General features: G+C 51.9%; 6 protein-coding genes across 6 annotated transcripts; 4 read left to right on the forward strand and 2 right to left on the reverse strand.

The window, feature by feature from the left end:
- Window positions 1–304: 304 nt before the first annotated feature.
- Window positions 305–2,583, forward strand: BO82DRAFT_429480 (cation:proton antiporter). The gene is made up of 2 exons (XM_025640538.1): window positions 305–1,599; window positions 1,651–2,583. Exons 1-2 carry the CDS (start codon window positions 505–507, stop codon window positions 2,359–2,361), a joined length of 1,806 nt encoding a protein of 601 aa, XP_025495164.1. The 5' UTR covers window positions 305–504; the 3' UTR covers window positions 2,362–2,583.
- A 2,000-nt stretch (window positions 2,584–4,583) lies between these two features.
- BO82DRAFT_398918 (GPI anchored serine-threonine rich family protein) lies at window positions 4,584–5,604 on the forward strand (the record flags this gene model as incomplete). Its single annotated transcript, XM_025639066.1, has 6 exons — window positions 4,584–4,638; window positions 4,694–4,772; window positions 4,829–4,963; window positions 5,023–5,126; window positions 5,253–5,387; window positions 5,462–5,604. The coding sequence occupies 6 exons, from the start codon at window positions 4,584–4,586 to the stop codon at window positions 5,602–5,604; spliced, it is 651 nt and encodes a 216-aa protein (XP_025495165.1).
- An 894-nt stretch (window positions 5,605–6,498) lies between these two features.
- On the reverse strand, window positions 6,499–9,206 carry BO82DRAFT_196883 (WD40 repeat domain-containing protein). Its single transcript, XM_025630565.1, has 7 exons — window positions 9,101–9,206; window positions 8,763–8,905; window positions 7,750–8,692; window positions 7,405–7,690; window positions 7,135–7,332; window positions 6,998–7,073; window positions 6,499–6,908 (listed from the first exon to the last, which is right to left on the reverse strand). Exons 1-7 carry the CDS (start codon window positions 9,103–9,105, stop codon window positions 6,766–6,768), a joined length of 1,794 nt encoding a protein of 597 aa, XP_025495166.1. The 5' UTR covers window positions 9,106–9,206; the 3' UTR covers window positions 6,499–6,765.
- Window positions 9,207–9,896: 690 nt separating this feature from the next.
- Window positions 9,897–12,271, reverse strand: gem1 (ERMES complex Ca(2+)-binding regulatory GTPase GEM1). Its single transcript, XM_025634394.1, has 2 exons — window positions 11,992–12,271; window positions 9,897–11,936 (listed from the first exon to the last, which is right to left on the reverse strand). The coding sequence occupies exons 1-2, from the start codon at window positions 11,999–12,001 to the stop codon at window positions 10,045–10,047; spliced, it is 1,902 nt and encodes a 633-aa protein (XP_025495167.1). The 5' UTR covers window positions 12,002–12,271; the 3' UTR covers window positions 9,897–10,044.
- Window positions 12,272–12,729: 458 nt separating this feature from the next.
- Window positions 12,730–14,745, forward strand: BO82DRAFT_351323 (SYLF and SH3 domain-containing protein). Its single transcript, XM_025634395.1, has 4 exons — window positions 12,730–12,903; window positions 12,986–13,089; window positions 13,168–14,234; window positions 14,292–14,745. The coding sequence occupies exons 1-4, from the start codon at window positions 12,861–12,863 to the stop codon at window positions 14,311–14,313; spliced, it is 1,236 nt and encodes a 411-aa protein (XP_025495168.1). The 5' UTR covers window positions 12,730–12,860; the 3' UTR covers window positions 14,314–14,745.
- A 2,944-nt stretch (window positions 14,746–17,689) lies between these two features.
- BO82DRAFT_398922 (putative telomere silencing protein Zds1) lies at window positions 17,690–21,573 on the forward strand (the record flags this gene model as incomplete). The annotated part of the gene is made up of 4 exons (XM_025639067.1): window positions 17,690–19,942; window positions 20,002–20,207; window positions 21,168–21,276; window positions 21,415–21,573. 4 exons carry the CDS (start codon window positions 17,690–17,692, stop codon window positions 21,571–21,573), a joined length of 2,727 nt encoding a protein of 908 aa, XP_025495169.1.
- Between the last annotated feature and the right edge of the window lie 5,087 nt (window positions 21,574–26,660).

Raw genomic sequence — 26,660 nt, forward strand, 5'->3', positions numbered from 1 at the left:
TGCCGAGTCAGAATCACCTGAAGTGTTTAGAAAGAGTGCTCTCCTGGTATTAGGCAATGGACCACGACGCAGTGAGAATAGCCAGGGCGAGTGTATTGAAATGAACTGGGAATAGATTAGAGAAAGCGGAAAGTGGAGAGCTGGAAGCGGAGAGCGGAAAGCGGAGAGCGGAACCTTGAAGGTGGATTGAAGGCGGAAGGATGGCCAAGCCCCGGACCCTTGGCAGAAATCACCCACCGCCTTTCGTCATGTTTCGAAACTGTTTGGGTATCATTATCATCACTAACATAGTTACCACCAATCGTGCAAACACATCAGATCACAAGCTCTAAAGCGACTCAACTTTGTTTTGTACCAAAGGACAGTAAAAGCTCATCGATGGAGTCTTCTAACCTCAAAAGCTCAACTTCCAATCACCGCAAACAGTCACTGCCTGGCATATAGGCCTCCCGAACGTCTTTCTTATTATAAAGATTGATCATCCAGCATAGTACCTTTATCATCATGAGCTCTACTGAAACCGCATTCGCTTACGAGGAGCCCTCAATTCACACCATTCTCAATCAATCCGGCTTCCTGCTAGTCCTCAATCTGATTAACGTCTGCCTGGACAAGCTGCTCTACTGCGGGCTTATCGGCCAACTCTTCATCGGCATCCTCTGGGGTACCCCCGGCGCAAAATGGCTCAGCAGCGACACGGAGACCGTGATCCAGCAGTTCGGATACCTGGGCTTGATTCTGCTGGTCTATGAAGGAGGCCTCTCGACCTCACTTTCTTCGCTGCGAGCGAACCTCTTCTTCTCGGTCGCCGTGGCGTTGACCGGGATCGCTACCCCCATGGCTCTCTCCTTCATTCTCATGGAGCTGGTCTCAGCAACCGCATTGCAAGCCTTCGCTGCTGGAGCGGCCCTCAGCGCTACCAGCCTGGGGACCACGTTTACTATTCTCTCCACCACGGACCTTGTCAAGACACGCCTGGGTGTTGTAACTACGAGTGCGGCGATGCTCGACGATGTCGTGGGGCTGGTGATGGTCCAAATCATCACGAACATTGGTGGTGGTGGCGGCGATTCGTTCAGCGCGGTGACTGTCATTCGGCCGATATTCGTATCGCTCGCCTTCGGTGTGGGCGTTGTGCTTGTTTGCCGGTTCGGTGTAAAGCCTACCCTGCGGTCCCTCTTCTCGCACCGGGACAATTTCCCCAATGCTGTGAAGACAGTTCAGTTTGCTTTCCTGGCTTATACGTGTCTCTTGGTGGGGCTGGTCGCAGGTGCTACCTACGCAGGGACGTCCAGCTTGTTTGCTGCATATCTTGCGGGTGTGTCGGCGACGTGGATCAGTGACTTCTTCGAGCAAAGCTCGGCAGCAGAACATCACAATAGTTCTTGGTCCACTACTGGGTATGAATCAAGGATTCAGAACGCCTCCCTAGAGCGTGCGTCCAGCCAGCTAAGTGTGACTTCCGAGCGAAATGAGCAAGGAAATACCTCGCAATCCGGCGTCATGAGCTCGTCTTTCCCGGAAATTCCCACTGGCTCACTGGTCTACGAGAGGTATTATGCGGAACCAGCCAAGAGAATCCTAATTCCGCTCTTTTTTGTAAGTCGTGTTCGTTCCCGATTTCACTATGACTCAACTGATGTAGGCTAGGCCTCGATCGGATTTGCTGTCCCAATCACGGAAATGTTCAAGGGGGATATTGTCTGGAGAGGGGTTATCTACGCCATTCTCATGTTCTTCGGGAAAGTCGTGACAGGTACCTGGCTGGTCAGATTTACCTTCGGGCCGGTGTCGAGCTTGGTCCGGACATTGACAGCCTTCTTCTCCTACGTCAAACTGGTCTGTGCCCGTTCACCGCAGGCGAAAGTAGCAAAAGCGAAGCAAAAGACGACAAAGGGAGGGAAAGCACGCTGGATGGATTCGAACACTGCGGCCCCAGATCAATCCACAGATAAGGTCGCCGGTAGCGCTACATCGGCGTCAAACGGCAACAACTCTTCCGAGGGAGCTTCCGCCAGCTCAACTGCGAGAGATCATCCAGGGCCTGAACGTGCTAGCTCATCTAGCTCTCTTCCTCCAAAGCCCAAATCCCTGTATCCATCGTCACTATTGGGTCTGGCAATGGTGGCGCGAGGGGAGATAGGCTATCTCATTGCGTCTCTCGCCGAATCGAAGGGGATCTTCGGTCAAGGACCGACTGGGGCTTCTTCAGACACTTATCTAGTCGTCGTCTGGGCAATCTCGATCTGCACCCTTCTTGGTCCCATTTGTGTGGGTACGCTCGTCCGAAGGGTAAAGACCCTGCAGCAACAGCGGAGCAACTCGGGTGGCCCAGATCCGCTGGGCGTGTGGGGCATTTAATTATAGTGGTTGTCCATATGCGATGGCGATCAACTAGTTAGGACTTGGTGAGAAGTCCAGTTGTGTATACCCGAGTTGTTGTAAAGCATAAATTGTATAGTGACGTTGGAACATCAGAGGCGAGCACAAAAATAGCAATGGAGATGAAAATGTTGCCAAAGTTTAGGTAAGATCTGGCTGCGAGTCTTGTCGACACACGTTGGAAAATCAGCTCCACGAGTTACAAAGATTACGTCCTTCAGCTTGCGTAAGCCTTCATTCAAAGCAAGTATACCTGACCAATACAGGTTATTGTCGGGACAACTGGGTATTTGAGCTACTATAAAGAGGTGGCTCTCGGGGATAAAGACTCTCTGTTCTTAGCCCACATGCACATCCGATAAGCACATGCGGATGAAGCATTGGGCCAGAGATCGCACCAGATGAAGATCCCTAGGCTGACCTCGTTGCCAGTCGCTGAGAAGTCGATAGCTGGTTGAAATCTCCGTGTCACAGGAAGTCATCGGTCATGTTTAAAAGATACGCTGGCTCCGATGCCGTTCGGTGACGGAACCGTTGATGCGGGCATCCACTATACCGTAAATCAATGTGCTTGTTGTGATGCATACCAAGAGTGAAACAGTGTCTGATGATGATGTGCGACACATTCGTCATGATCTCAGAGCCCAAGAGGGATTATGTTCTCTGCCTGGTACGGTCCTGGCATAATGAACTTTCGAATTGACTTCCAGGCACCGTCCCAGGATCCAAGCGTCGACAACCTTCAGGAATATTTACTCCGGAATGGTTTCCCGTGTGCTTGCGACGGAGGATGTACTCTTGACCAGTCGGCACAGAAGTTCCGCGTTAGTTTAGGAAACAGTCTATTCGATAGATTGGTCGATGGTCAGAGTCTGTTGCTAGCTTCCAAAGTCAAGCTCCGTGCAATTGGGGATCCATGATCCGCCCAGGTGAAGACTAATTGGAAGGTTTATTTCGCGTACTCACAACATGCTTGACTTTCGGGTCTAATATGACTTGTCAGGTCAGCAGTGCATGATCTGATGCGTAGGATTTGGCGACTGTCCACCAGGCACTGAGCAGTGAAAAATAACTGCCTAGAGTGTCTGACGCTCGCAAAACGTTATGGTGTCGCGTAACTCAATTGTCCTCAATTCAATCGAGGGCGCCCTAAAGGTCATTGTGACATGAAGGTCTTCCTCCTTCAGACAAATCAATTATTGTTCAACAGGGTTCTCTAGGTCGAGTAGTGGCTTGGCAGGAAATGGGCGCACTATTACAAGGGCGTTGAATGAAGAGGCATCGCACCGATCGGAAGCATTCAAAGCGTTGTTCTTTTAAGATTATGCATCTGTTGCCGCTATGTATGCATCGGCTGCTGTAGGTTGAGAAGGCTAGTGGAAGAGGGAAACCTTAGTCCAGATCCGGATTTCATCATTGAAACGCGACACGTACGGTGCCCTTCCCTGGAAGAAAGGAAGAGTTCCTTAGGTTATCGCGGACAAGCGATGAAACGTCATTTCCCTCAAAGGGAGGGGAGGCGTACCCTGTTCACACGAGGAGAGGGGAGAGGGAGAGAGGGGATACTCCCTGGCTCAACGGATAGATAGCAAGCAAGCAGGAAATCTCCTATCAACCTCCTGTCAACCTCCTCTCGAAACCCTTGGGTACTAGGCACTGACCACTGTCACGAGAATCAGCAACTGAACGCGTCTCCATGGGAAAGTAGGTTTGATGAAGGGAATCGGACCAGTCACCTGCAGGAAGCCCCCCTCGCATGGGCGCACAACGGAAAGTGAACAACAACCACATCCCCCAAAATAGACAGGGCGTTGACTTTTTTTTTTCCCTTTCCGCGTCCTTCCTTCTCTCCTTCGTACTGTTTTCTTTATCTTTTCTTTCCGATCGGTCAATCCGGTAGGAGAACGGAGAAACAAGGACGATGACAGGATAGTAGGAGGGGTGGAGAGGATAGAAAGGTAATTGTACCGTTAGATGTTGCGGTGTGGTATGTGTGTGAGTGAGTGAGTGTGTGTGTGTGTGTCTGTGTGGTGTACTCCATAGAAGAAGTTATAAAGCTGTCGTGTCCCAGACCAGGAAAACTGCCATCCATCTTTCAAAGCCAGTGTATAGCTTCCCCCTCCAAATTCGATTCTTGTATTATCTGCTGCGCAGTTTCCCCTCTGCATTTCTAATTCTAATATCCTCTGACCGCTTTCACCATGCGTTCTTTGAGCCTCCTTCTTGCCATTGTCGCCTTTGCTGCTTCGGCTCTGGGTAGGGCTCCCAATTCTCGATCTCTGCTGGCCCGGAGACTGACATGACTCTCCAGCTCTCACGATCGTTGCGCCCAAGGCTGGGGACCAGGTCGACTTCAGCAAGTCGTACAAATTTCAATGGACGACAGTTTCGTGCGTTTTCCTTTCCCAGATTGACCCGTCATGCATAAAACTGACAGGCCGAGCAGTTCTGATCCGGACGAGGTCACTCTGGTCCTGGTCAACATGGCCTCCCAGCCTACCGTCAACAAGGTCATCACCCAGAATGCCAAGGTCTCCGATGGCGCCTATACCGTGGACATGATCACCGGGATTCCTGTTGCGTATGTTGTGTCCTTGACGTAAGGTGGAAGTGCAGCCAGACTGACCAGGTCGATGATAGTAATGGCTACCAACTGAATGCTATTGCCAATACCACCCAGAACACTGGCATCTTGAGCCAGTCGAATCAGTTCAACGTGACCAAGGTTGGCAAAGTTGAGACGGGTAAGGATACTTCTTTTTCAACACTATCATCGTCATCATCATCACCATCACACACATCACAATCTACACCTACATCACCTACACCTACATCATCACCATCACCATCATCACCACTATCATCATCAGCACATGCACATGCACCACTATCTTCCAGCACCTACACCAGCACCAGATATAAGTCACGCCCCTGCATCTATCACAAGACCTCTTCACCATCTTCATCATCATCTAGCACCATTCCCTCCGCCTCCGTGAGACCGGGTGAGTACAGACAGGACATGAGATGGACGAAGTTATCTAACCTGGATTCAATCTGTTTGTTACTTTGACAACAGCCACAGCATCTGCCACTACTGCCACCAAGACCGCTGCCTCCGCCACTGCCTCCGCCGGAGCTGCCGCAAGCGCAATGACCCTGAGCGGTCCCCTCGCCGTGCTCAGCGCCCTCGTGATGAGCATCTTCGCCGGAGCCTTGTAAACGACCCCAGTCCAAAGAAGGTACAGTGACACAATCCATCATTCAAGTCGCGACTTCCACCATGCAATCCCGCTGTTACTGCACCGAACCACCACCCGCATCGTTTCGCCTCCGAGTAGTTGACGCTTTCCCATCGCTCGGCCCCGGCGTCTGTCCTACCTACCCAGTCCTCTCCCACTCTACCTTTAGAATCTGATCCAGGGTAAGGGTTGTATATACTCGCTCATATTATCGCCAATAACCCTATGAGTGGTACACACAAATTGCTTTGCTTTGCTTACCTTGTCAGCTTCTGCCTTCGAATTGGTTACATCACATCTCCTTTTCCCCAAAACATACCAGCACTTCTGTTTACTTTTCATCTGCAACTGCATACGCTCATCATACTACCCATTTGATTTCCTCCAGAATTCCCCTCTCTGATTTCATGCCCTTTGACCCTTTGCCATCATCCCTCCCCTTCCCTCTCCCCCTCCCCTTCCTACCTACACGAGTAACGCACTACGGTACATTATCCTGTCCATTGACCGATCCATCCCACCTGTTGATTGACTGACGAAAGCACAACCCCCTGTTATCTTTTTATCATTTCAATGTATGAAGATGTCTGTGACTCCTTGCTTGCAATCTTGCCGTTGATGGGGTTTTTTGTGAGGTTGATAGTCGATACTTTATCTAATCATTAACATTCCTTCTACTCCGTACTCCGTACACCCCCTGCCAATGTAGTGATCGTTCCCCGTAGTGTAGTTTTAAGCTCCTCATTTATTCGTTCAACTTGGACTGATTTCCTCCCTTCTATACTTACTCAATCGTTTGCGGTGATTTATCGCTAAGAAAAAGAGTATCTCAGACGGACCAAAGGAGTTGCCTTTCCCGCGACTTGGATAATGGCCTAAAGCCAAGGGGGGATGAGCTTCAACAGACTTGAACTGCAGCTCTTGGCTTGTTTAGCTTCGTGAAACCAGTCTAATAGCGCAGCCCTTCATTTATGGAACAACAAGGGTTACAGACATCCAACGTGACTTGAAATTAGCAGTTTCATTTGGGTATAGATCTCATGAAGAAAAGAAACAAATCATGCAGATATTTACAAAAGATCAAGGATACGAATGGGATGCATGGCCTCCGGTTTTTGTTTCTCTTGCTCACGCTGCTCGCTCAAAGAGATCCCATGACAGAGTCTCCCAGGGCGGAACCGGATCCCGACGCCGCGGCACTGGCGCTGAAAGCCGGGGATGAGGTGTGGTCGTAATAGTTCTCGTTGATGCCCTCGCGGGGACGGTCCCAGGTGCGGATATGACCTGCGGCGGGTTGGGGGTTAACGCGCGATTCGGATGAAGGAGATATCTTGTTTGCGGAGAGGGCTGGGGAAGGGTTGGGGAGGGGCTACCTTCAAGAGAGGATGTCATGATAGAGTTCTCTTGGAACCCAAGCCAGCAGATCGGGTCTTCTCCAACGATCTTGGACTGTAACGTTTTTCTTAGCTGCCGGCCTGGGATGTTAGGAGAAGGGGGAAAGAAAGCTCACCATGATCGGTGGCAACAGCGCCGTCCGCGCCCTAGGCTCGACGGGATGGCGAACGGTCGGGTCATAGCTGCTGTAGGTATCGGCGGTCTGTTGCGAGTCGGACCGGACTCGGTTGCCGGCACTATCGGCGCGATGACGGTTGTTGAGTTGCGTGTTGGTTACGACCATGCTTGTCCGCTGGCGCGCGTTCGCTTGGTGCTGGTGGATGGTCAGTTTATGCAAAAAGCTTGACTGATGGTGTGCATCTGGGGGTGCGGAATGGAAACATACCACTCGGGGACGGTGGAGCATGCCCACGCTGAAGTCCCACAGTAACAACCGGCAATCATCACCGACACTCCCGAATCGATAGTTTCTCTCGTCACAGCGCCAGGGATCGAATGCTACCGCAGAAACCCATGAGTTGTGGCCTTGGCATCGGGCTACGATCTTTCGTTCTGGTAAGGACCAGATCGTGACCAGATCATCTTGGCCGCCGGTCACTATGTATTTGCCGTCCGGCGACCAGCAAACACAAATTAGACCACCATAATAACTGCGAAAAATGTCAAGAACCCTAGCAGCAGTCAGCGGCCTGTCTATAAACAATGGCAGTACCAAGGATAGCCTGCATACTCTTCTCGCAAGTAGTCCATCACCCGCAAAGACCCGTCCTCCAGAACAATGGCCAGGTGTCTGCGGTCCGGAGAGAACGCAAACTGGGAGATCTTCTGATTGGCGACTTTCCACAAGGAGATCGGGTTCGTCTTCTGATTCCTGGAGTTGACCGACTTCAGGATCTGCAATGGCTGCCGACTCGACGATTTCAGCATCTCAGCTGAGGGACTGCTAAGTTCGGGTGTGAAAAGTGCATCCTCCTTCTCCTTATCATAGACCACCAACTGGCCGTTGGCGTGGGCGGCCATGAAGAGATTCTCCGACCCGGGAATCCACTTAATATGAGTTACGGCGGAACTGGCAACAACCCCGTTCTTGTTGATGCGCGCGTACTTCTGTGAGATCGGCTCGTACCATATTATGTCCCCAGCCGATGAACCCATGACGATATCGATGTGCGATGCGCTCTTCGTCAATTCGTTGATATCGTGGCTCAGAATGTGCGCTTTTGTGAAGAGAATTTTCGCCAGCGGCTCTTCTTTTTGCTTCGAACTGAGATCCAACCACTGGAATGCGCGGTTGATGTTGGCGAATGCGAAAAACCCTTCTGGGTTGCGATCGTTCAGGCGTTTCGTCAACGCTTCATGGGTAATTACCCGTGATACAAACGACGAGCTGCTCTTAACAATGTTGTTCTTTGGTTTCCTCCTCTTGAGGCCTTCCTTAACCACCGGCGCGGCCAGCGCGGGGTTCCCATCGCCAAACAATGGTGCTGTGGCATTTCCGTTCAAAGAGTATGTAGGCGCCTTGCTTTGGTTGCTGACTTGAACTAAAGAGAGTTTCACACCCGAGGTTGGCGGGGTCACGCCGGTCGCGAGAGGGTTCGGGTTCACGACAGGCGCTTCCGAGGGATGGGGCGGCGGGGTTGCGAGGTGGAGGTTATCTTTGAGGTGATAGGTGCCTATCGCAGGAATTCGTGTCAGTGGACTCTTGATCGCATGTCTTTTGTGGGTGCGGTAGAGCAAACGCACCTTCTCCAACCTGCAAAGAGCAGCCGCCCTCGGGATGGCTGATGATGTTGTTTGTTTCTACCACAGGCACTGCCATGCCGTTTGATGCGCCAGCTGCATAGGCGACAGGGACGGTGTAGCGAGGTGGGGGAGGAGGAAGGACACTGAGTTGAGGGATATCAGTCAGAAGGGAAGCCACGCAACAGAGCCGTCATATTTCGTCAAAGGCTGAGGAGGATGGGTCTGTCTCTGGGAACCCTCCAGGAACTCTGGCGCCGGACCTCTGATGCTGCGGCACAGAGCGGAGATAAGGGAAACCAGACGGATAACCAGGGTGCGGTCGGGGTGGTGTGTCTTACAACATGGCTGCGGTTGCAACAGGGCCTCCACGGGAACCAATTGATGGTGAATACAAGGATCCTCCGGGGTTGGTATGATATAATCGGGGCGTGATATCACGAATTTAGTGAATGTAGCAATAGGCGGGCTAGTCAGGCAATCGTTGATTTCGGGATGGACAACGCTGGATATAAGTCCCCCAAGAGCGGCACCAGCGACGGGTGCCACTCAGGGCGGCTCTTTATACTGATATCGTTTATATAAAGGGGATGCTGGCAGGGCTAGATTTGCGCTTAGCCAGTATCGCAGGTCCTGATGGCGACAATCGGTAGCAGAGAGGTAGCTGGGCCGAGGAGGAAAATTGGTCGAAACACTTGGGCAATCCGCGGGCGTCCCTGGGTAGTTTAAATAGACTTCGGGGGCGGAGGGCAAGAGGGTACAGGGGAGGGGGAGGGAAATTCCGGGCACGAATCGGCTGGATTTGTGTCGTGGGAAAGAAGAGGTCGGAATGAAGCCAGAGTAACTTTGGAAGTCACTTGGAAGGAAGCCTGGCGGACGACAGGCAGACGGACGGACGGGGAGGCTGGAGCTGACGGGCAGCCAACCGGTGGTCATTGTTATTCCGGGGTTAGTTTACGTTAGTTTAGGACTATTATTCACACGGTTAGAGGCAAATTCACACGTGGGGCCGGCCGGCAACTTTAGCATGAGGAGACTACGTAGCCGGAAAGTCCTCGAGCCGATCACGGCGGGGTTCACCACCAATGGTGCTTTGCAATGCTTTTTGATGCTTTCAATTGATCTACGTTGTAGTCATAAAGGCTCCAATTGATGTACATGGTTTCGCACAATATCCTGGGGCATCAATAGAAAAAGGCGGAGCAGGCTGGTAGGCAAATTATCAAGGGTATCTGGTATCTAGGTTTACAACTATCGCTACAGTGTTGGGAAACAAGAAGCGCCCTCAGACCCCACTACCACTGACTCTCCGCCAGATCATCACCGCTGCTGCCCCCGCGCAGACGACCGCCCCCAGTGCGATTCCCCACGACATCCATTTGCCCTCGACATCCTCCTCACTCCGTGGGAAGGCCGTGCTAGGTTCCATAGCCGCCTCGGCGATATGAACAAACACTTCTTGGATGGAACTCCACGTAGCGCTGACATGAAGTGGTGGACTCGGCATATTCAGCATTGCCGTGTACTCATGAGGTTGATGTTCCGCCCGTTGGGTGGTTCGGTCCAAGTCCGCTTTAAGGGCAACAAACACACTCGCAAGCTCTTCCAAGTGCGGATATTTGGCCCGCAGAGCTGGAATATACGCAAAGGAATCGGGATCAGAAGAGTCGTACGTGTAAACAATGACATCGCACTGGTCGAGAAGCTTGACCTGATTCTCCAAGATTGCAGGCTCTAGCTCTCCGAGTTCGTCCAGGATCAGATAGCATTGCTTACCCCCAGGGAGCTCGACTGTATTCACAGCAGTTCGTGGCTGAATGGTGGGACGATATGTGGCACTAAATCCTCTCGAGAGGAACGCATCCAACAAAGCCGATTTGCCGGATCCCGGAGCTCCAAGCACGTGGCCAAGAACGACATTGCGCCCCACGCGTCCGGGCCGTTTCCTTCGCTTTCGTGGCCGCGTGACTTTAAGCGCGGCCGTTGTCGAAGGATTGCTGCGATCGGATGACTCGAATCCCAAGTAGGCCAAATACTCGAGCGTGGTCTTGGGCGATGTGAAAGTGGTCATACTCCACTGTGCAAGCCAACCCTGAAGGGTAACATGACCGGCCTCGTTCCGAACGGTGGAAGATGGGAATGAGCCATCCGCCCAAGAGGCAGGCAACCCTGGTGTCGGCGCAAACAGCGACGACAACTCGGCATCATTCAGTCCACCATCATTATCCTTGTCGGAGAGAAGAAAAAGGTTAACAAAGAAACGATAGCCCTCTGGCGACAGCTCGGCTGATGCGTAAGGGGGAACTTCAAATCTCGGATGGAGGAAGTTTTCTTGGAGGGACAAGTTATCCGTGTACTGAAAAGCCCGCAGAATAATCCAGACTGTTTCGTGACGACCTTTCTCAGCATACATCTTGTTCAGATGAAGAAACCCGCGGCAGTCAATGCCTGAGGGAGTGACCGAGTGAGGATGTGCCCTTTGGATGGTCTCCTTGATATGAACAAGATCTTCTTCACTCAGGGGCTTCTCGAAACAGCGCATCTGAAAGTCCTCCATCTCCTTGTCGCTAAGATAACCATCCCGATCTTTATCACTCAAATAGAATATGCGTTGTAGCGCGGCGACAGCAGCGGGTTTCAGGGCAGACTCCTTGGAATCGAAGAGCGGTGCGATGGGATGCGTGACGGCTTTTTGGCAGAGAAAGAAAGCCTCGTTGACATTTCGATGCTCGCGGGCACTGGTGCGTATACATGAATCGATCTCTTTGAACTCTGCCATCAGCGGGAGCATCTCCTCCTCAATGACTTGTGTCTCCGTGTGGTCCGCAGCCAGGTCGGACTTGTTCGCGCAAAGAACTACCGGTACATTGACCCCCAAGGAACGGAAATACGGCAGCCAGAACAGAGCGACTCTTTCATAGCTGTAATGGTCCGAGTACACAAGCAGGATCACATTGGATTTTCTGATTTCCCTTGCCAAGTTATTGCGCTCTTGCGGGAGCGCGGAGGTGTCCACCACTGTTGTCGTTGTGACATTTTCGGGGGTACCGATGGTCGGAGGTATGGTGATCTGGGGTAGGACGGGTTGAATTTTGTTTGTAACAAAGACACCTTTGACAAGAGAAGTGATCAAGCTGGACTTGCCAGTGCCTTCGTCTCCACAGACGCAGATTCGCACTGGAGTGCTGTCAGCAACCGTAGATCAGGGTCAATTGCGGTCGGCTTGTCGAACCTGTAGCCATCGTAAACTGTGTTAGAAATGCAGCTGCTATCACTCTTCTCTGATCATTGAGTCATCCCTTCCTAATGTTGCCGACATAGAAAACCAAGAGTACTGAGTATGTCTGGCTTGAGGAGAGAGCTTTCTGGTTCCGACTGGTGACGGAGATGATCAGCGGAACCTCGGCGGTGGCTGTGCCGTTCTCGCAGCCTCAGGTCTCGGTCGGAAAGACTGCATGGACGTGCAGTACTACTGTACCGTACAAATCTGTGCAACCCTTAATGCGCACACAGATATAGAAGCGAAAAGATGATCGCATCACATCAGCCTAGCGAGTTATAAGGTCGAGGATTTCCTAGCGACTTCAATGTGTCCGAGTAACTCAATTGCATGAGTTACGGCAGCCGGATGTCAAGGAAGCCGACCGCAGCAACAATCCCAGCCACAGGATGTAATGGAGACAACTTAACGAAAAGTGCCTACGCTTTTGGGCTCGATATCGCGGGTCTGAGCACATCCTCGGGCTTCTTTTTGAGCCAGACAGGCCAATGCTCACTCAGCGACTTTTCAATAGAGCATAGAGCCAGCAATATCAATTCCAGCGTGCACACCAAGTGCATGGTGCTGCGGTTGCTTTTGGTCAGCTTGAGTTGGCAGGAGAAGCATAGATCGTTTGCGAAACCGAAGTGGATGTCAGCCCGTCATTTGGGTTCCACTTCCGGTCGCTCCCTCAAGACAACCTACGGTTATCAACACCTTTCTCTACTGCTCCCTGACTCTTAACTCTCTCTTTCATCCCACCCCCTCCTTCCTTACCTTCCCTTCCTCTCTCTCTCCTCCCCCTTATTCACGGGTTTCTCAGGTCCGGAGTGGTTTTCAAGATGCCTCTCGGAATTCACAATCCGCTCCCTTCATCTCTGTCAAGTATGCATTACTCCACCCGCTTTCTAACTTCCCCGCAATCACTGGCGAGGCTATTGAGCGTGAACTAACCCGCGGACAACAGGCGAATGCAAAAAGGTTGGGAAAATTCTTACGTCCTTCGTGGACCCCCGACAAGCATTCGGACCTGATAAGGTCATTCCTCCTGAAATTCTAGCAGGCGCTAAAGTAAGTGGGCAAAAGAGCCTTCCTTTGTCATGACCATTCCGTGGCGTTTTCGTCTCAGGCTGACCGCTCTGTCGCCAGGGTCTCGCCATTCTTACTGTCCTGAAAGCCGGCTTCCTGGGCTCCGCTCGCTTCGGTTCGGGGGTTGTTGTAGCCCGCCTCGCAGATGGCTCGTGGTCGGCTCCGTCGGCCATTGCGACAGCAGGTGCCGGGTTCGGCGGTCAGATAGGGTTTGAATTAACCGACTTCGTTTTCATCTTAAATGATGCTGCTGCTGTGCGCACGTTTTCTCAGGCGGGAACCTTGACACTGGGTGGTAATGTTTCGATTGCTGCTGGACCGATCGGACGCAACGCCGAGGCCGCAGGCGCTGCAAGTACGAAGGGCGTCGCGGCGGTGTTCTCATACTCCAAGACCAAGGGTCTTTTTGCCGGCGTGAGTCTGGAGGGAAGTATGCTGGTGGAGCGCAAGGATGCGAACGAGAAGATGTACAACAGTCGAGTGTCGGCCCGCCAGCTACTGAGCGGAACCATTCGGCCTCCTCCTGCCGCTGATCCTCTTCTACGTATCTTGAACTCGCGCGCTTTCTATGGCAACTCGAGACAAGGAGATACTATGTATAATGACATTCCTGTCTATGATGATAGCCATGATGATGTGGTATGGGAGGGTCGACGAGGCGATGCCTATGGAGAAGGTCTTCGGCGTGACCGGACTGGGGTGAATGGTAACGACGACTATGAGTACCGGGATCGTCCTCGTCGTGCGAACACATGGGCCGATGATATCTATGACCGACCTGCGGGGGGTCTGAGCCGGTCATCAACGACCCGCAACAGCAGCCGCCCGGATACCTACGAGTCTTTCAACCGCAGCCGTAGCAACACCGCCCCTATCGATGAAGATTATGTGTATTCCGACCGCAAACCCAGCCGTCCAACAGCCCCGAAGCCGATCTTTGGACAAAGGACGGGGGCCGCCCCTACACTCCGTCAGGACCAGGCAGTTGCGTTGTACACATTCGATGCTGACCAGGAAGGCGACCTGGGTTTCAAGAAAGGCGATATCATCACCATCCTCAAGCGGACTGACAAGGCAGAGGACTGGTGGACGGGGCGAATTGGAGACCGAGTTGGAATCTTTCCCAGGTAAGCATCACCGTCTGGTCTAAAATCCTGCTCTGGATACTAACCTGCCATGCGTAGTAATTATGTCGACCCTGCTTAAAACCTTGATTCCCCTGCTTTAGTTTATGCGAAATGACATTTTTATGACATCCCTGCTTCTGTCTTTTCCTCAATGCCTCCCAGAATACTCGTCCCCCTTTTACCTTCCAGTTTCGCATTGGCGATTTTTCTCTCTTGTAACCATGTCAGTTCTGCAATCCCAAGGTTCCGCTTTTGGCATTTCATATCAGCACTGGAGTTTAAATTGAGTTGACCCGTGAGCGCAGTTTTGCTTGCACGAATAGGGGATGACCTAGGTATTCACAGTTGTGGGTTGTGATCCCGACCGGGCTGTCCTTCGGGTGCGTGTGTTTGTGATTGTGCTTAGGTACTGCTTCCAATTTATACATAAGATGTTGTTTATAGTATGGGATTAGCCGGCAGACCTAGAAGTGTTAGAAAGACTTTCCCTTCGCGGAAATGAGATGGAATGATTGGATAGGTCTCATCCCCCTTTGTATCGGGGTTAGCTGCCGCTTAAGTGACATACATCCACCCCCCTTGCCAAGGGGCGCCTGGCATTGACCACAAAGACTGGCGTGATGGATGAATGTCGCCAGAAAGTGGCTGGCTTGCTGTCGGCACCAGTTGTTTCTCCAGTGTAAGTTTCGTAGGCATGTCCCTCCCTGTCTGTCCGTCCATACCCCGTATGTTTGGGAGGTATCAATGAATGTACATTCTTCGAAGAGTTCGGAACCAAATATCCCCCTGTGGTATTGCATCCTTGGGTAAGCGAGGTCATCTGGGCCCCTCCGCCTGAGCACTTACAATCATGGGCTGAGCGCACCGGATGGATCACAGCTCCTCACGTGTAAGGCATAGCAATAAGGTCTTGCCGTGAAGGAAGGGCGGGCAAATGAGGGAATGGAAAGTCGATAAACATTCCTGTCAGTTTCTTAATCCTTCTCGTGCTGCCACTTCAATTTCATTAGCTTTCATTCCTTCCTTCATCCGTTTCTTGGCTACTACCTACGGGATACTACCGAAGGTGGGGGTGGGTCGTTTCCTTTGCTCCTCCCTGGCGAGGCTCAACAATACGAGACATCCTGTAGTGTGAACGTACTGTACAGACCTCTGCGCTGAACACTGGCAGCGTGATCCATCCACAGGACAGCTCTACCTGGTGTCAAAGCCTGATTCACGAGGCCGGGGAGGCCTTACAGCAACTTTTGCATCGTGAATCAAATGATACACATCGAGCTCGATCGAAAAGCTGACAGCTGGAGGTTGTGTGGGTACCTCGTACTGTAGGAAAGGCAGGGGAGGGAATCGCTAGTTGGCGTGACTGAGTGTAGAAAGGCAGGTATAAAGCAAGTGACATCCCTTGAAGCTCTCATGCTGCATCATGGGCCGCAGGGTCTCAAGGAGCAGAATCGAGAAGGATGGAAGCGGGTCAGGAGGGGAAATCTTATGTTTTTAGGTAGTATATAACGGATTCAACATATATCTTAAGCCACAGGAAGTTCTTTGTCTAATGCAAAGGTACATGTAGAGTACCAAACACCAAGTGAAGTAAGTGAGGGGAAGTATTTGACTATGGGGGAACGACCGTGCCACTTGTCAATCCAAGCCCACACCAGCAGCACGGGGTAATGTTGATCATTGATCGCCTACTGCAAGCAAGCGCGCGAACGACGAACGGAGGGAGGTGACCTGCCAGTTGATAAGTTTACTCCATATTGGATGGATCGATCGATCAGCTGTGGAGAGGGCGGGCTGAGTCAGCCGGTAGTCCGGCCTGCGCGGAATCCAATCCATTGATCAATTATTCATCCCATCCCATCATCCATCCATATACTTCCAAACTAGACTACTTCTACTCACCATCAACGGGCTTACTGTGGGAAACTTTGTCTTTTTTTGTTTTCCCCATTCCTCGTGGGGATTGTACCTGACAGAACTCAACGGTGTGCCTGAGATACTACTCCGTACCTACAGTATCTCGAACCAAACAAATCCGCCCATCCAAACGGGAACCAGACAAGACGAATCTTCCAGATCCGACTGCGGTGGTAACTGGACAGACAGTATATGGGTCTTCCTCTGATACAGTCCGTCCACCCCACTCAGGAGTGTATTCTCCCCTGATCTTCCCACCTTTCTTCCTTCTTCTATACTTTTAATTTGCTGCACTATCTCAGAAGAGTCAAGGACACCCTCACCTGTGTCGCGAGATAATATTAGTTGCTGGAATCTTCATCTATTTTCGTTCTGGTCTACTCCGATCATCGCGGCCAGACCGACCATCGAACCAGCAACCAACCAGACCGAGCCAACCACTTCTCGCAGGGACCACCGTCCACCACCACCACCACCACCACCACAACTGGAATCACCTCTCATGATTACTGCTACTCTTCCTTAGTACCTACTAGTACTGTACAATAATAATACTCAGTACAAGTGGTGCTGTGCAGACAGACTGGCAGTGGTGGGTTAGTACAGTACTTACCCAGTACCTACCCTAGGACTCTCCAGCCTTTTACTACTTCCTACCTACCTACCTTACCTACGAGTAACTAAACTACTTGTGAATTTCCCCATCTTTTTCTCTCATCCTTTTCCTATTATCCTTTTTCTTCACCACCAACCAAACAGCAACCACGGCCACTCTCTCCCTCCTCAGCCTCGTTCGCTGGCCCTCCTCCTCTTCCTCCTCTTCTTTCTCCTCTTCAATCCCTCTTTTCCTCTTCACCCCCTCCCCTCCCTCCTCCCTCTCCACCTTCAACCGACTGCTCGTTACCATCCTTCCCTCCCTCCCTCTCCCGCCGTTGGCCGCCGGATGCCTAGCCGTCATCGCCCTTTCTCACTCCTGGTCACCCTGGTGGTTGCTCCTCTTCGTCGACAATACGTTTCCCCGCTCTGATGATTCCATGACTATCCTCTACTTGTCTACTTTTGCGACCCTGGTGGTACATTGACCTCCTCTCCACCAGGCGAAGTTCCTGGTCCTTTGTCAACCTCGGGACGCTTGCCTTTTAGCTCCCTCCCCCCCCCTCAAATTATTTGCTCCCATGCAGGTGCGTCACGTTCTCTTCCTTGTCGTTCTCCCCGCCCCTGGTTCCTGTAACTCGCCCCATTAAAGACTGGTGATGAGCATTTCTGTTTCTGCCTTTCGGTTTCCTGTCCTTCCACAGCTCTGCACTCGTGTTCGTTGCTGGTACCATTGCCCTTTGCCCCGTGGGTGGTGGGGTCATCAATGAACCCCCTGTTTCAACTATTTACGATTGCGGGATTGCGTCTAATAACCTCCCCTCTACGCGTAGGCTTCACCGAGCCCCTCTGAACCTGGAGGAGGATACGCGACGCGGCGAGGGCATGTCCCCCAACTGTCAATCAGCGACCCTAGTCACCATGTAACGGAAGCCATCGGGCACATGTACGAAGATGATTACGACAAACGCGATTCGCGGCGCCTCAGCTATATCTCCTCCCCCTTAAGTGAAGCGATCTCAATCATCCCTCCAAACCTTGCCGGCTGCGAATCTCCTACCTCTCCCCAAAATCTACAAGTGAAAAACCATCTGAGTGAAGCAGACCAACGGCAAGTGAATGGGCAAACATGGGCGCAAGGTTCCAAGTCTGTGGAGAGCAGCCCGACGTCTCCCGCCTCGACCGCCTCTCCCGGCTCCACCGACACCGCTACTACCTCGTTCCCTCTCAACGATATCGATTACGAGTCCAATCCAGCCGCCGTGGCACAAGAGCTGAGCAACTTGGCTGCAATCCGGCGGATGTCAATGGACGTGGCAGCCACCGGGGATCCCGACCTGCCGAGCTTTTCAGTGCCGTCGATCGCGCCCTCTCCCTCCGACGATGAGAATGATGCTGCCCGCCTTTTTTGGGTCCCCGCCCGGTTACACCCAGAGTTGGCACCCAAGGAGTTCAAATCCTTTCTCGAGAGTAAGGCAGATATGATCAAACGGAAATCCGGGGATTTCTCGACCCTAGGCTCGGATGGCGAAGGCATGCGAGGAGGACTGAGACGAAAGCGGTCCATGCTCTCAAGGCAGATCGACAGCTCTCATGGCTATACGGATGGCGCGGAGCGGCTTGAGCGTAAACGCTCACAGACACAAAAGGACTCATTGGGTCCCAACCTGCATGAATTGGAAACCTTGGTCGATGACTCGAAATCGCGCACGCCGAGCGCTTCATCAATTCTCAGCGATATCCAAAAGCTTGGGTTATCAGCCGACGAAGATAGGCCGATACTTCCTCCAGCCCCTCCGGGTCACAGTCTTCGACGCTCAACAAGAACCCAATATCGCAAGGCTGGAAGCCTAAGAAAGGGAGAGAAAGTCCCATACTCCAAACGGGCAGGGAAATCGGCGGACGGAAACGACCCTACAGGCGGACAAGCAGCCATAGGTCTGACACGGGTATCGACTGATCCCACGCCGAGTGTAACACGGTCGCAAGCCTTGGCCACGTCTACTCAAGGAACACCGCATACCCCTGACACAACATCCAGTTTTACGTCGGATTCGGCTTCCGAACCAACACCTTCAGTAAGTGACTCCGTTCTTCCCGATCCATCAGATCGGGCAAGCGCCCCTCCACCTGAACGTCAACAATGGCATTCACGGATCAGCTCGAATGGACGCTCGACATTGAACATTCCATCCTCCGAACAGAGAATACCCGAAATAGTTGAGACCCCGCCGCCCGAAAGCAATGCCACACCCCCGAGCCCGAGTTCCCCGCAGCAGACCCCGCCCTCAAAGGGCCCTTCGGTAGCAGATCGATCACACGAGCGGCCCCCTAACAAACGTTCCGGACTCAGTCGCACACATGCCACGGATGCCGCCCCCACTCTTAACGAGTTCGCCAATAACCCACAGCCCTTGCCCGGTAATACTATGCGAACCGACAGTCTTTCATTTATCCCCACCGTGTCGGAAGATCGCAAGTCAGAGGAACGCAAGCCAGAAGAAAAGAAATCCGAATCGAAGAAGTCAAAGGACAAAAAGGAGTCCGAAGGAGGACGCAAATCGAGCTGGCACTGGCTTCTGGGCAACGAGGAGAAGGACAAGGATAAAGATAAGAAGAAAGACAAGGACAGCGAGTCGAAGAAGCACAAATCGAAGTCTGCGGACAAAGCACACGATGCATCTCACGCCCCACCGTTGTCGAGCGAAACTATCCAACGGGGACGCGAAAGCCTTGTCATGGACCGACTGGACCCCAAGCTAGAGGATGAACGACGCAAAGACAACACACGGAGAGCTTCCGGCGAATCGAAGAAAGAGAAGGAATCGGGACTATTCTCGTCCATCTTCGGTGGTAGTAGGAAGAAGAGCAACGGCGATAGCGGACATCATCACAAGAAGAGCTCCTCTCGGAACTTGTCCCCTGAGCCGCCAGTTCGGGAGTTGCGGCCAGATATCGATTACGCTTGGACTCGGTTCTCTATCCTGGAAGAACGAGCAATTTACCGGATGGCACATATCAAGCTCGCAAATCCTCGACGCGCGCTGTACTCGCAGGTCTTGCTGAGTAATTTCATGTATTCGTACTTGGCCAAAGTGCAACAGATGCACCCGCATATGATGCTCGCAACGTCAGCGGCTCAGCGACAGCAGCAGCGACAACAGGAAGAGTACCAACAGTACCAGCGGTATCAAGAGGTAAGTTCTTGCTACCAAGGCCTTGGTAGGCATCTGCTGACTTTGCCTTCTACTTGCAGGCTCAGGAGCAACAGTACACAGACAGTTCCTACGATGATCCTCAGATGTATGAATATAGTGACGAGCATCAGGACCAGTACCGATCCCAGTCGCGTGGGAGCAAAGATGGCTACGACAATGGCAATGCATACGGCCCTGGCCATAGTCAATACGGTCAATCAACCTTTGGAGATGATATGCAGTTGGATGATGACGAAGACGATATGTGGTGATTGTGAATGGACAGGCTCTTCCCTTGCTACGGTCGAATAGTTGACAAGCATTTCTATACCCCTGCTTCTGTCGAATTGGGCGCCTTTTTGCAGCTTTGTACACTGGTGTTAGCTCCTATCTTTGGACCCGCGATATGTGGCAAATAGAACAGCGAAAGAAGAGGATATGAGGGTTTCTGTTTCATATTCCACTATACTCACAGGGAAAGCTGCTGTGAACCAAGCTTATATAGTATGACGATGGCGGGGTAGTGCCTGATATGACCTGTTGTTGCCTTGGCTTGATTTGATCGCATAGCGAGAGGGGTTGGCTTGATTTTCTATTCTTTACTGTCTGTATTAACGCTTTATTTTATCATAGAACCTGACCACCGACTGGAGGCTAGTAGCCATTGGCGGGGTTGACTTGATTCTGGCCGAGGATGTTTAAATAGCTTGTAACTTCCTTGCATACTATGTCCCCAAGTAAATCATCCACCAAGGAGGGGGGCCGCGACCTGGCGATGAGTCTCGCACGTGACCGCCGTCTCCCCCACAAGCCTCCACAGCGTCATTCAATCCACCTCCGGCCGGCCATGGACTCTTGACTTCCTCCGTGCTCCGTACTGCCTGAGACCCCAGTGTTTTTTTCCTTCATCGTTCTTATCCTAATAGACAACGTACTCCGCTGCATTCACCTGATCTAATACCTCTGGAGATTCGGATCCCTCTACAACTCTCAAAACAACCTTGCACTTGCATCTTACCCTCGCCCCGGCCCCGAACCGAACAGCAACCACCGCGAAAATGACCGAAGCCTACGAGCGCGAACAGTACGTTCTTACCTTGATTATCCCTGGCACCTCTTCAGCTTGGACGACAAATCGAACCCCTGGATAGTTTCGACTCTTGTTTCCGGATTATACAGATGTGATAGTTTGGTATATATACACTGACATCCAAATGGCGACTAGACAAAACAATGCCCTCCTCAACTCCCTCTCCTCGAAGGTCTCGGCGCTCAAGTCCGTGACGATCGACATCTACGATAATGCGAGGGATCAGGAGACGCTGGATCATTCGGTTCGTCTCCCCTTCACCCCGTTCTGAGCGTTGGATGGGGTTGGTTTGCGATTCGGTGGCGGGGGGCTTGGGCTATGGGGGTTTCGATTCCCAAATACTGACTTTATTTTTTTTTTTTTTTTTTCCTTTGCTGCACAGAACCAAGTCTTCTCCTCTCTGTCCACGAACCTCAAGGGCAGCGCCAGTCGGTTGACCCGCATGGCGCGGCAGGGCGATACGGTCGCCGTGCTGAAGGTCGCGGGCATTGTGGTCGTGGCGGGTTTGCTGGTGTGGATTATTTTGGGGTGGATCTTTTAGATTCTCCCCTTCTCCGTCTACCTGGGTTTTGGTTGGGTTGTGGGATGATAATTTAGGCTGGGTTGGGTCGGCGTCCGCTGGCTTGCTGTGTTGCAGAGCGGAGCGATGGTGGGCTTTGCTGCTGCTGTGCTGTGTGGTTTTTCGTCAGGAGGGGGGGACCGGGATTATAGGGGTGGGTTTTCATGGCTGGCTAGCTGGCTGGCTGTGTCTTTTGTTTGCGGGAGGACGGGGTAATTTTCGGGACAAGTCGACTTGCGGGTTTCAAGGACTTGTTCTTTCTTTTTCTGTTCGGTTTAATTCTTATGGTGATGATGGGTTGGGATTGGGGTTGGGTTTAATGTACAGCGATGAGAGGGGATTGTTGTTCCCCTTGCTTTACTTCTTTGTGGTGTTTATACCTTGTTTTCACTTGTACTGTACTTATAGGTTTGATTTTAGGGTTATTTTAGACCGATGCATGTTTCAGGGTTCTTTCGCTTTTTGTGGGGGGGGGGAAGGTCTATAAGGGTGTGGTGGGTGTATATCGTTTGCCTACTATATTTAGGTACTGGCCTAACTAGTGGGCTGGGGTGGACTGTTGCGATCCTCTGGTAGATCTTATTGTTTTGTGATAGCTATGTTTTTCGTGTGTTGGTATAGACATTAGCTGCTGTTTTGGTCGAGCCTATTTTGGTTTGCTGGATGTGCTACTGCTGCTGCTGCTGCTGCTGTGAGGTTGGTTGGGAAAATCACAGCGTCGGTTGTCTGCTCTCTTCTTGGCGGGTGCAGTACAGCTGAGCTGGAATCTGTTATACCCGGAAGAGGGGATTGTATTTGTGGTTGTTGGAAGCTCGTGCATGACTGCTGTCCATGTATGAATTTCGTCTACAAAGTATCTGACTATCCCTCGTTGCCTTTACCACCTAATCTTGGGTCGATTCCCCTATCGGATTCTCATAACAGAGAGACGAGTGGTAGGGTGATGCTTGCGACAGCCAGAGAATGCTGGTGTCTCTTCAAACACCAGTAACAGCACTGTGGCTATGGCAGGACACGTCGAACATGTATTTATTCTGCTTGTGGGACCGCTTAATAGAACCGTGTCAGCGCGTGTAGAGATATGATTTAATAGAGTAGGAAAGAGGTGCTTTTGAGCCTGGAATAGCCATGGCGGCGATGGGATCGAATTCAGATGAAGCGTCTAGTTGTCAGCTTTCGTGGCAAGGCTTGAGGAGCAAACCGGACGGACTAGAAAGCAACAAGCTCGATCAGTACCGAGTCGAGAAACGGTGGATTCAGCAGCAAGCTTGTCAATAATGAGGATTGTACATAGTACAATGAGTAGAACATGGGCCAGCGAACAATACGACCATCCCCAAACTAGGCTCGAATCAAGTAGAAACTCACTGCAGCAGAATATGAACGGACACGGACAAGCCGGGCGTACGATATCAAATTGCAAGTGTCTTTACCAATGGAAACCCCTGTGCCACCGATAATGGATGGTATTTCCGCAGTGGTTCGATTCATTGGCCCAGAGTATTGTTTTCTGTCTGTGATGTAGGGAGGCTCAGGCGATGGCACACTTTAGACTCTTGCCCGCCGCAAGCCAATGCCGTCGCTTTGAGAATGGACGAACCAACACAACATGAGCACCGCCTATTTGAGAGTAGGCTGTGTGAGATTGACTGGCTGAATTGATTGGCTGAAGGGCTTGGCTCCGGCAAGATTGTTGATTAGAAGAGCCGGGATGGAAGCGAATGGGAGTCAGCAACGGTGGTTGTGCATGTGTATCTTGTAAGAGAGGCATTCTGGAAGCTTTGTACAGTATCAGCATGCCGGTCAGCAGACAAGACAGGCCCTTGATTGGGTACATGGATATGCAACAAACGCCACAATGCGCAGGTGGCCTGAGAGGTTTCGCGATCCCTCGCCGGAGATACCTTCTTTGGCACTTGCCCATCCATAATGGATCGTGAGGGTTCAGTGGAACCTCTGCTTCGAGGGCCCTCCGGCCCAAGCTCAATGTGACGCATACCAACTGGTCCGGGTGATCGTGCTAGGGCGGGATGATGGTTCTCGATGCAGCACGCTTTGCGTCAGAGTCGTTACGTTCCCGCTGTGCAGATCCATTGACAACGAGTATGTATTACATGGGCCCCCGAGAGGCGTTGGCTAGAAACATCTCCGGGGACAATCCGCGGGCGAATCCAGGCTCTCCATCTAGCACAGTGGCTTATTCGGACAAAGACACCTGGAGTGTTGAGAAGAGCCGGGTAGGTGGGTGGCCGATCATGTTGATAACAGTACGTCATGGCCGTCCGCCACAGAGGATTTGGAGATGAAGAGTTCATTCACGAGCGAAGGACACCCCCTCTGCCGGAGCCCGACCGTCCGTCATGGGGCATGTCTTTCAGAACAGATTCTTAGCCGTCAGGGAGGTCGATCGCTTTAAAGTCGGGAAGTCAGAAGATCGTTACAATGCTGGATGTGACCGGCGGTTGACTGCAGTGGATACAGTATGCAATCGCGCGATTATCTAATCGCAGTCTCGACCCCGGCGATTTGTTACGATAAGAAAGAGTGGATGAAAGTGGATGAGCAGAGTAGTTAGATCTCACCCTGATCTGCATGTGCCATATGAATCATGATGCCCCAGCTGCAAAGGTATTTTCCGGCTCCCGTTTGTCTTTATGCGCTCCAGTAGTCCGGAACAGCATCACGGCAAGCTTTCCTGCTGAACACAATCAGAAAGGGGCATGGCGCCATTTCCCTCACACGTGAGCCCATCCTGTGAGAATGGGGCGATCGTGATACGTGATATAGATGGTGGCGGCAAGGATTGTAGCGAACCTCGGCTGGAAGGTCGCGTAACTCGGGTAAATTGATAACGAGGCAGAGATTCTCTTGCGACAATGGGACAATTGATAAGGGGGGAAGGGGTGGTTCCTGATAAGGAGGAGGGGTGAATGAAAAGGACGGTCGGGACAAGAAACCGGACTTGAGGTTGAGGGCCACGTGCTGCCCGCCGCTGCCGCTTGTTGGTCCCTAGGCACCTTAGGCACCAACAGGGCTCAATAGAGAAAGGAAGGCGGGCAGTTGAAGGAGGACTGCTGCCCGACACGGTGGGTTCTTAAAGCGTCCGTGCTTGCTTGGTACCTGGCTAGACTGCCAATGGTTCCGGTCATTATCATCAGTTTATCACACTACAACCGCTACACAGAAACCGTCTGAAATCCGAAGCACACTAACTGGTCACTACTACTGCAGGGGGAGAGTGGGCTGGCTGACCATCCAACTTTCCTCTACAGTACTCCCTGACTCCCTGAGCCAGCATACTTGGTCGCGTCGATCCGCTACGGAAGCCAATTCCTGGTACAGGAGTACTTCTGATCTCATCGTCTGGATCTTCATGATAAGTCCATTGGTCCATTCGGATTTCCCTATCACTGACAGTGATATGATGGCAGGTCTATGCCGAAAGGGGACACCGGACAGGACAGGGCTGGGCCGCAGGCCAGAGGACTCGGCAAGCCGAAAAAGGCCTATAGGCCCCTGGATCTTAACGGAGCACGGCATTCCGTGCCTTGTCTGACTCTTCGCTCCTGAGTCCTGAGTCCTTGGGCCCGTGCTTCGTCTAGACTGAATTGGTAACTGCACGATCAGAACTTTTTGGTCGCCCGTCTGTGGCGATAAACTGGCATGGATGACGCTTCATCTTCAAGTGATCCTTACCCAATCCAGGTGCGGAGCTTACGTGCCTGTGTCGAGCACGTGCTGGGATTGTGTGGCTGCAAGACGAAATCGCCTTCGGAAACAAGCCTTACGACCGTAAATGCCAAGAGCCATGAAAACTGTGTAGTTTCCCTCTACAGCACAGCGAGAGGGGAATCATGATGATTTCGGACCAGGTCGCGGAAGATTGCCAGCCTGCCAGGCGAGAACGAGATCTTAAAAGTCCATCTCCGGGAGGATTTTTGAATGATCATGATTTGTGGTTTGCAACATCCCGAAGCCACAAATCGCAAGTGGGCCGCCAAGTTGAATTTTGTTCTTGTATTCCGGCCCACCTGATTGACTTTTCTGGCTCGGATGATGTGATCACTCGATGTGGTTCTGCAAATCACTCCTCCGATGATCTGGTTCGGGCATTTCTTTTGACTCACCGCGTCGATTGGCATACAATTGTCTCATCCGTCATAGATAGCGATTGCAGGGTTGACCATTCACTGACCGTCAGGGACCAAAATCTCTCTCGAGTTTTGACAACGGAGCAGTGGGCCCAGGCTCTTGTCAAGCCGAAAAATCTTAGCATCTGCCAAAACTAAAAGGGGCCTGGAACTTGCTTATCGCATCATAGTTTGCGTCAAGAGTCGCGACAATCATCTTCCGCAACGAATGCAATCGGCTTCATTTTTTACGGCATATCCCGGCTGATTTCCCTTGCGCTCTTTCTATTCCGAGGAATATCTGAGACGGGAATTCGTACTCATAGTCTAGCTTGCGATAACCATCGAAAGTTCGGGTGGACGACAGCCGGCCGCCGAAAAGGATGCGGTTTCCCCCGACCCATACCGGAACAGTCCCCGAGAGCGCCCGATAGCGGTGTATGATATTTGATGCATCGACAAGTTTAGTCTACCCGGATCCACCGTCCCAAGTCGGATGGACTAGGTAAGAAGTGGTGGTGAGTAGCTACGGAGTAAACCAGAGGGTCCCGACTAGGAGATCGAAGTGTCCGTTCTAGAAGCCGGTCGGTGCCCTCTCACATGAATTGTGTTTCTGATACACCTAGTATATGGATTCTGCTGGCGCTCCAATCCCCTTGTCAGTTGACTCCCAATCGCGAGAACTGCAGCCGAGCTTGCTGAAGTCACGTCCAGTGCGCGTGTGTTCTGCACCCTCGGTGCGCTGAGCTGCAGCAGGGAATACTGAAGCTCTGGAAATCATCCTTGGCTGGAGCTGTGCTGAGCTACAGAGCGAGCTGTACACATGTGCAATACGTGATTTCTTTTCTGAAAATAGAACCTCCCTAGTACCACGGTCATCGAAAGCAACTTACTTTTACTCATATTTGTCTCAGAATCGAAGGGCCAATGTAACACTGA

This window comes from Aspergillus uvarum, assembly GCF_003184745.1.
Source record: "Aspergillus uvarum CBS 121591 unplaced genomic scaffold BO82scaffold_8, whole genome shotgun sequence".
In the NCBI taxonomy this organism is placed as follows: domain Eukaryota; kingdom Fungi; phylum Ascomycota; class Eurotiomycetes; order Eurotiales; family Aspergillaceae; genus Aspergillus; species Aspergillus uvarum.

What these genes read in the sequence shown, in the direction of transcription:
- BO82DRAFT_429480 (XM_025640538.1), top strand. Translation starts at nt 505, where the DNA reads ATGAGCTCTACTGAAACCGCATTCGCTTACGAGGAGCCCTCAATTCAC. An exon ending in TCCTAATTCCGCTCTTTTTT is followed by an intron (nt 1,600 to 1,650) that starts GTAAGTCGTGTT and finishes GATGTAGGCTAG; the next exon opens with GCCTCGATCGGATTTGCTGT.
- BO82DRAFT_351323 (XM_025634395.1), top strand. Translation starts at nt 12,861, where the DNA reads ATGCCTCTCGGAATTCACAATCCGCTCCCTTCATCTCTGTCAA. An exon ending in GCTCCCTTCATCTCTGTCAA is followed by an intron (nt 12,904 to 12,985) that starts GTATGCATTACT and finishes CGCGGACAACAG; the next exon opens with GCGAATGCAAAAAGGTTGGG. An exon ending in AAATTCTAGCAGGCGCTAAA is followed by an intron (nt 13,090 to 13,167) that starts GTAAGTGGGCAA and finishes CTCTGTCGCCAG; the next exon opens with GGTCTCGCCATTCTTACTGT.
- BO82DRAFT_196883 (XM_025630565.1), bottom strand. An exon ending in ATGGACTACTTGCGAGAAGA is followed by an intron (nt 7,691 to 7,749) that starts GTATGCAGGCTA and finishes GACTGCTGCTAG; the next exon opens with GGTTCTTGACATTTTTCGCA. An exon ending in CATGACATCCTCTCTTGAAG is followed by an intron (nt 6,909 to 6,997) that starts GTAGCCCCTCCC and finishes AACCCGCCGCAG; the next exon opens with GTCATATCCGCACCTGGGAC.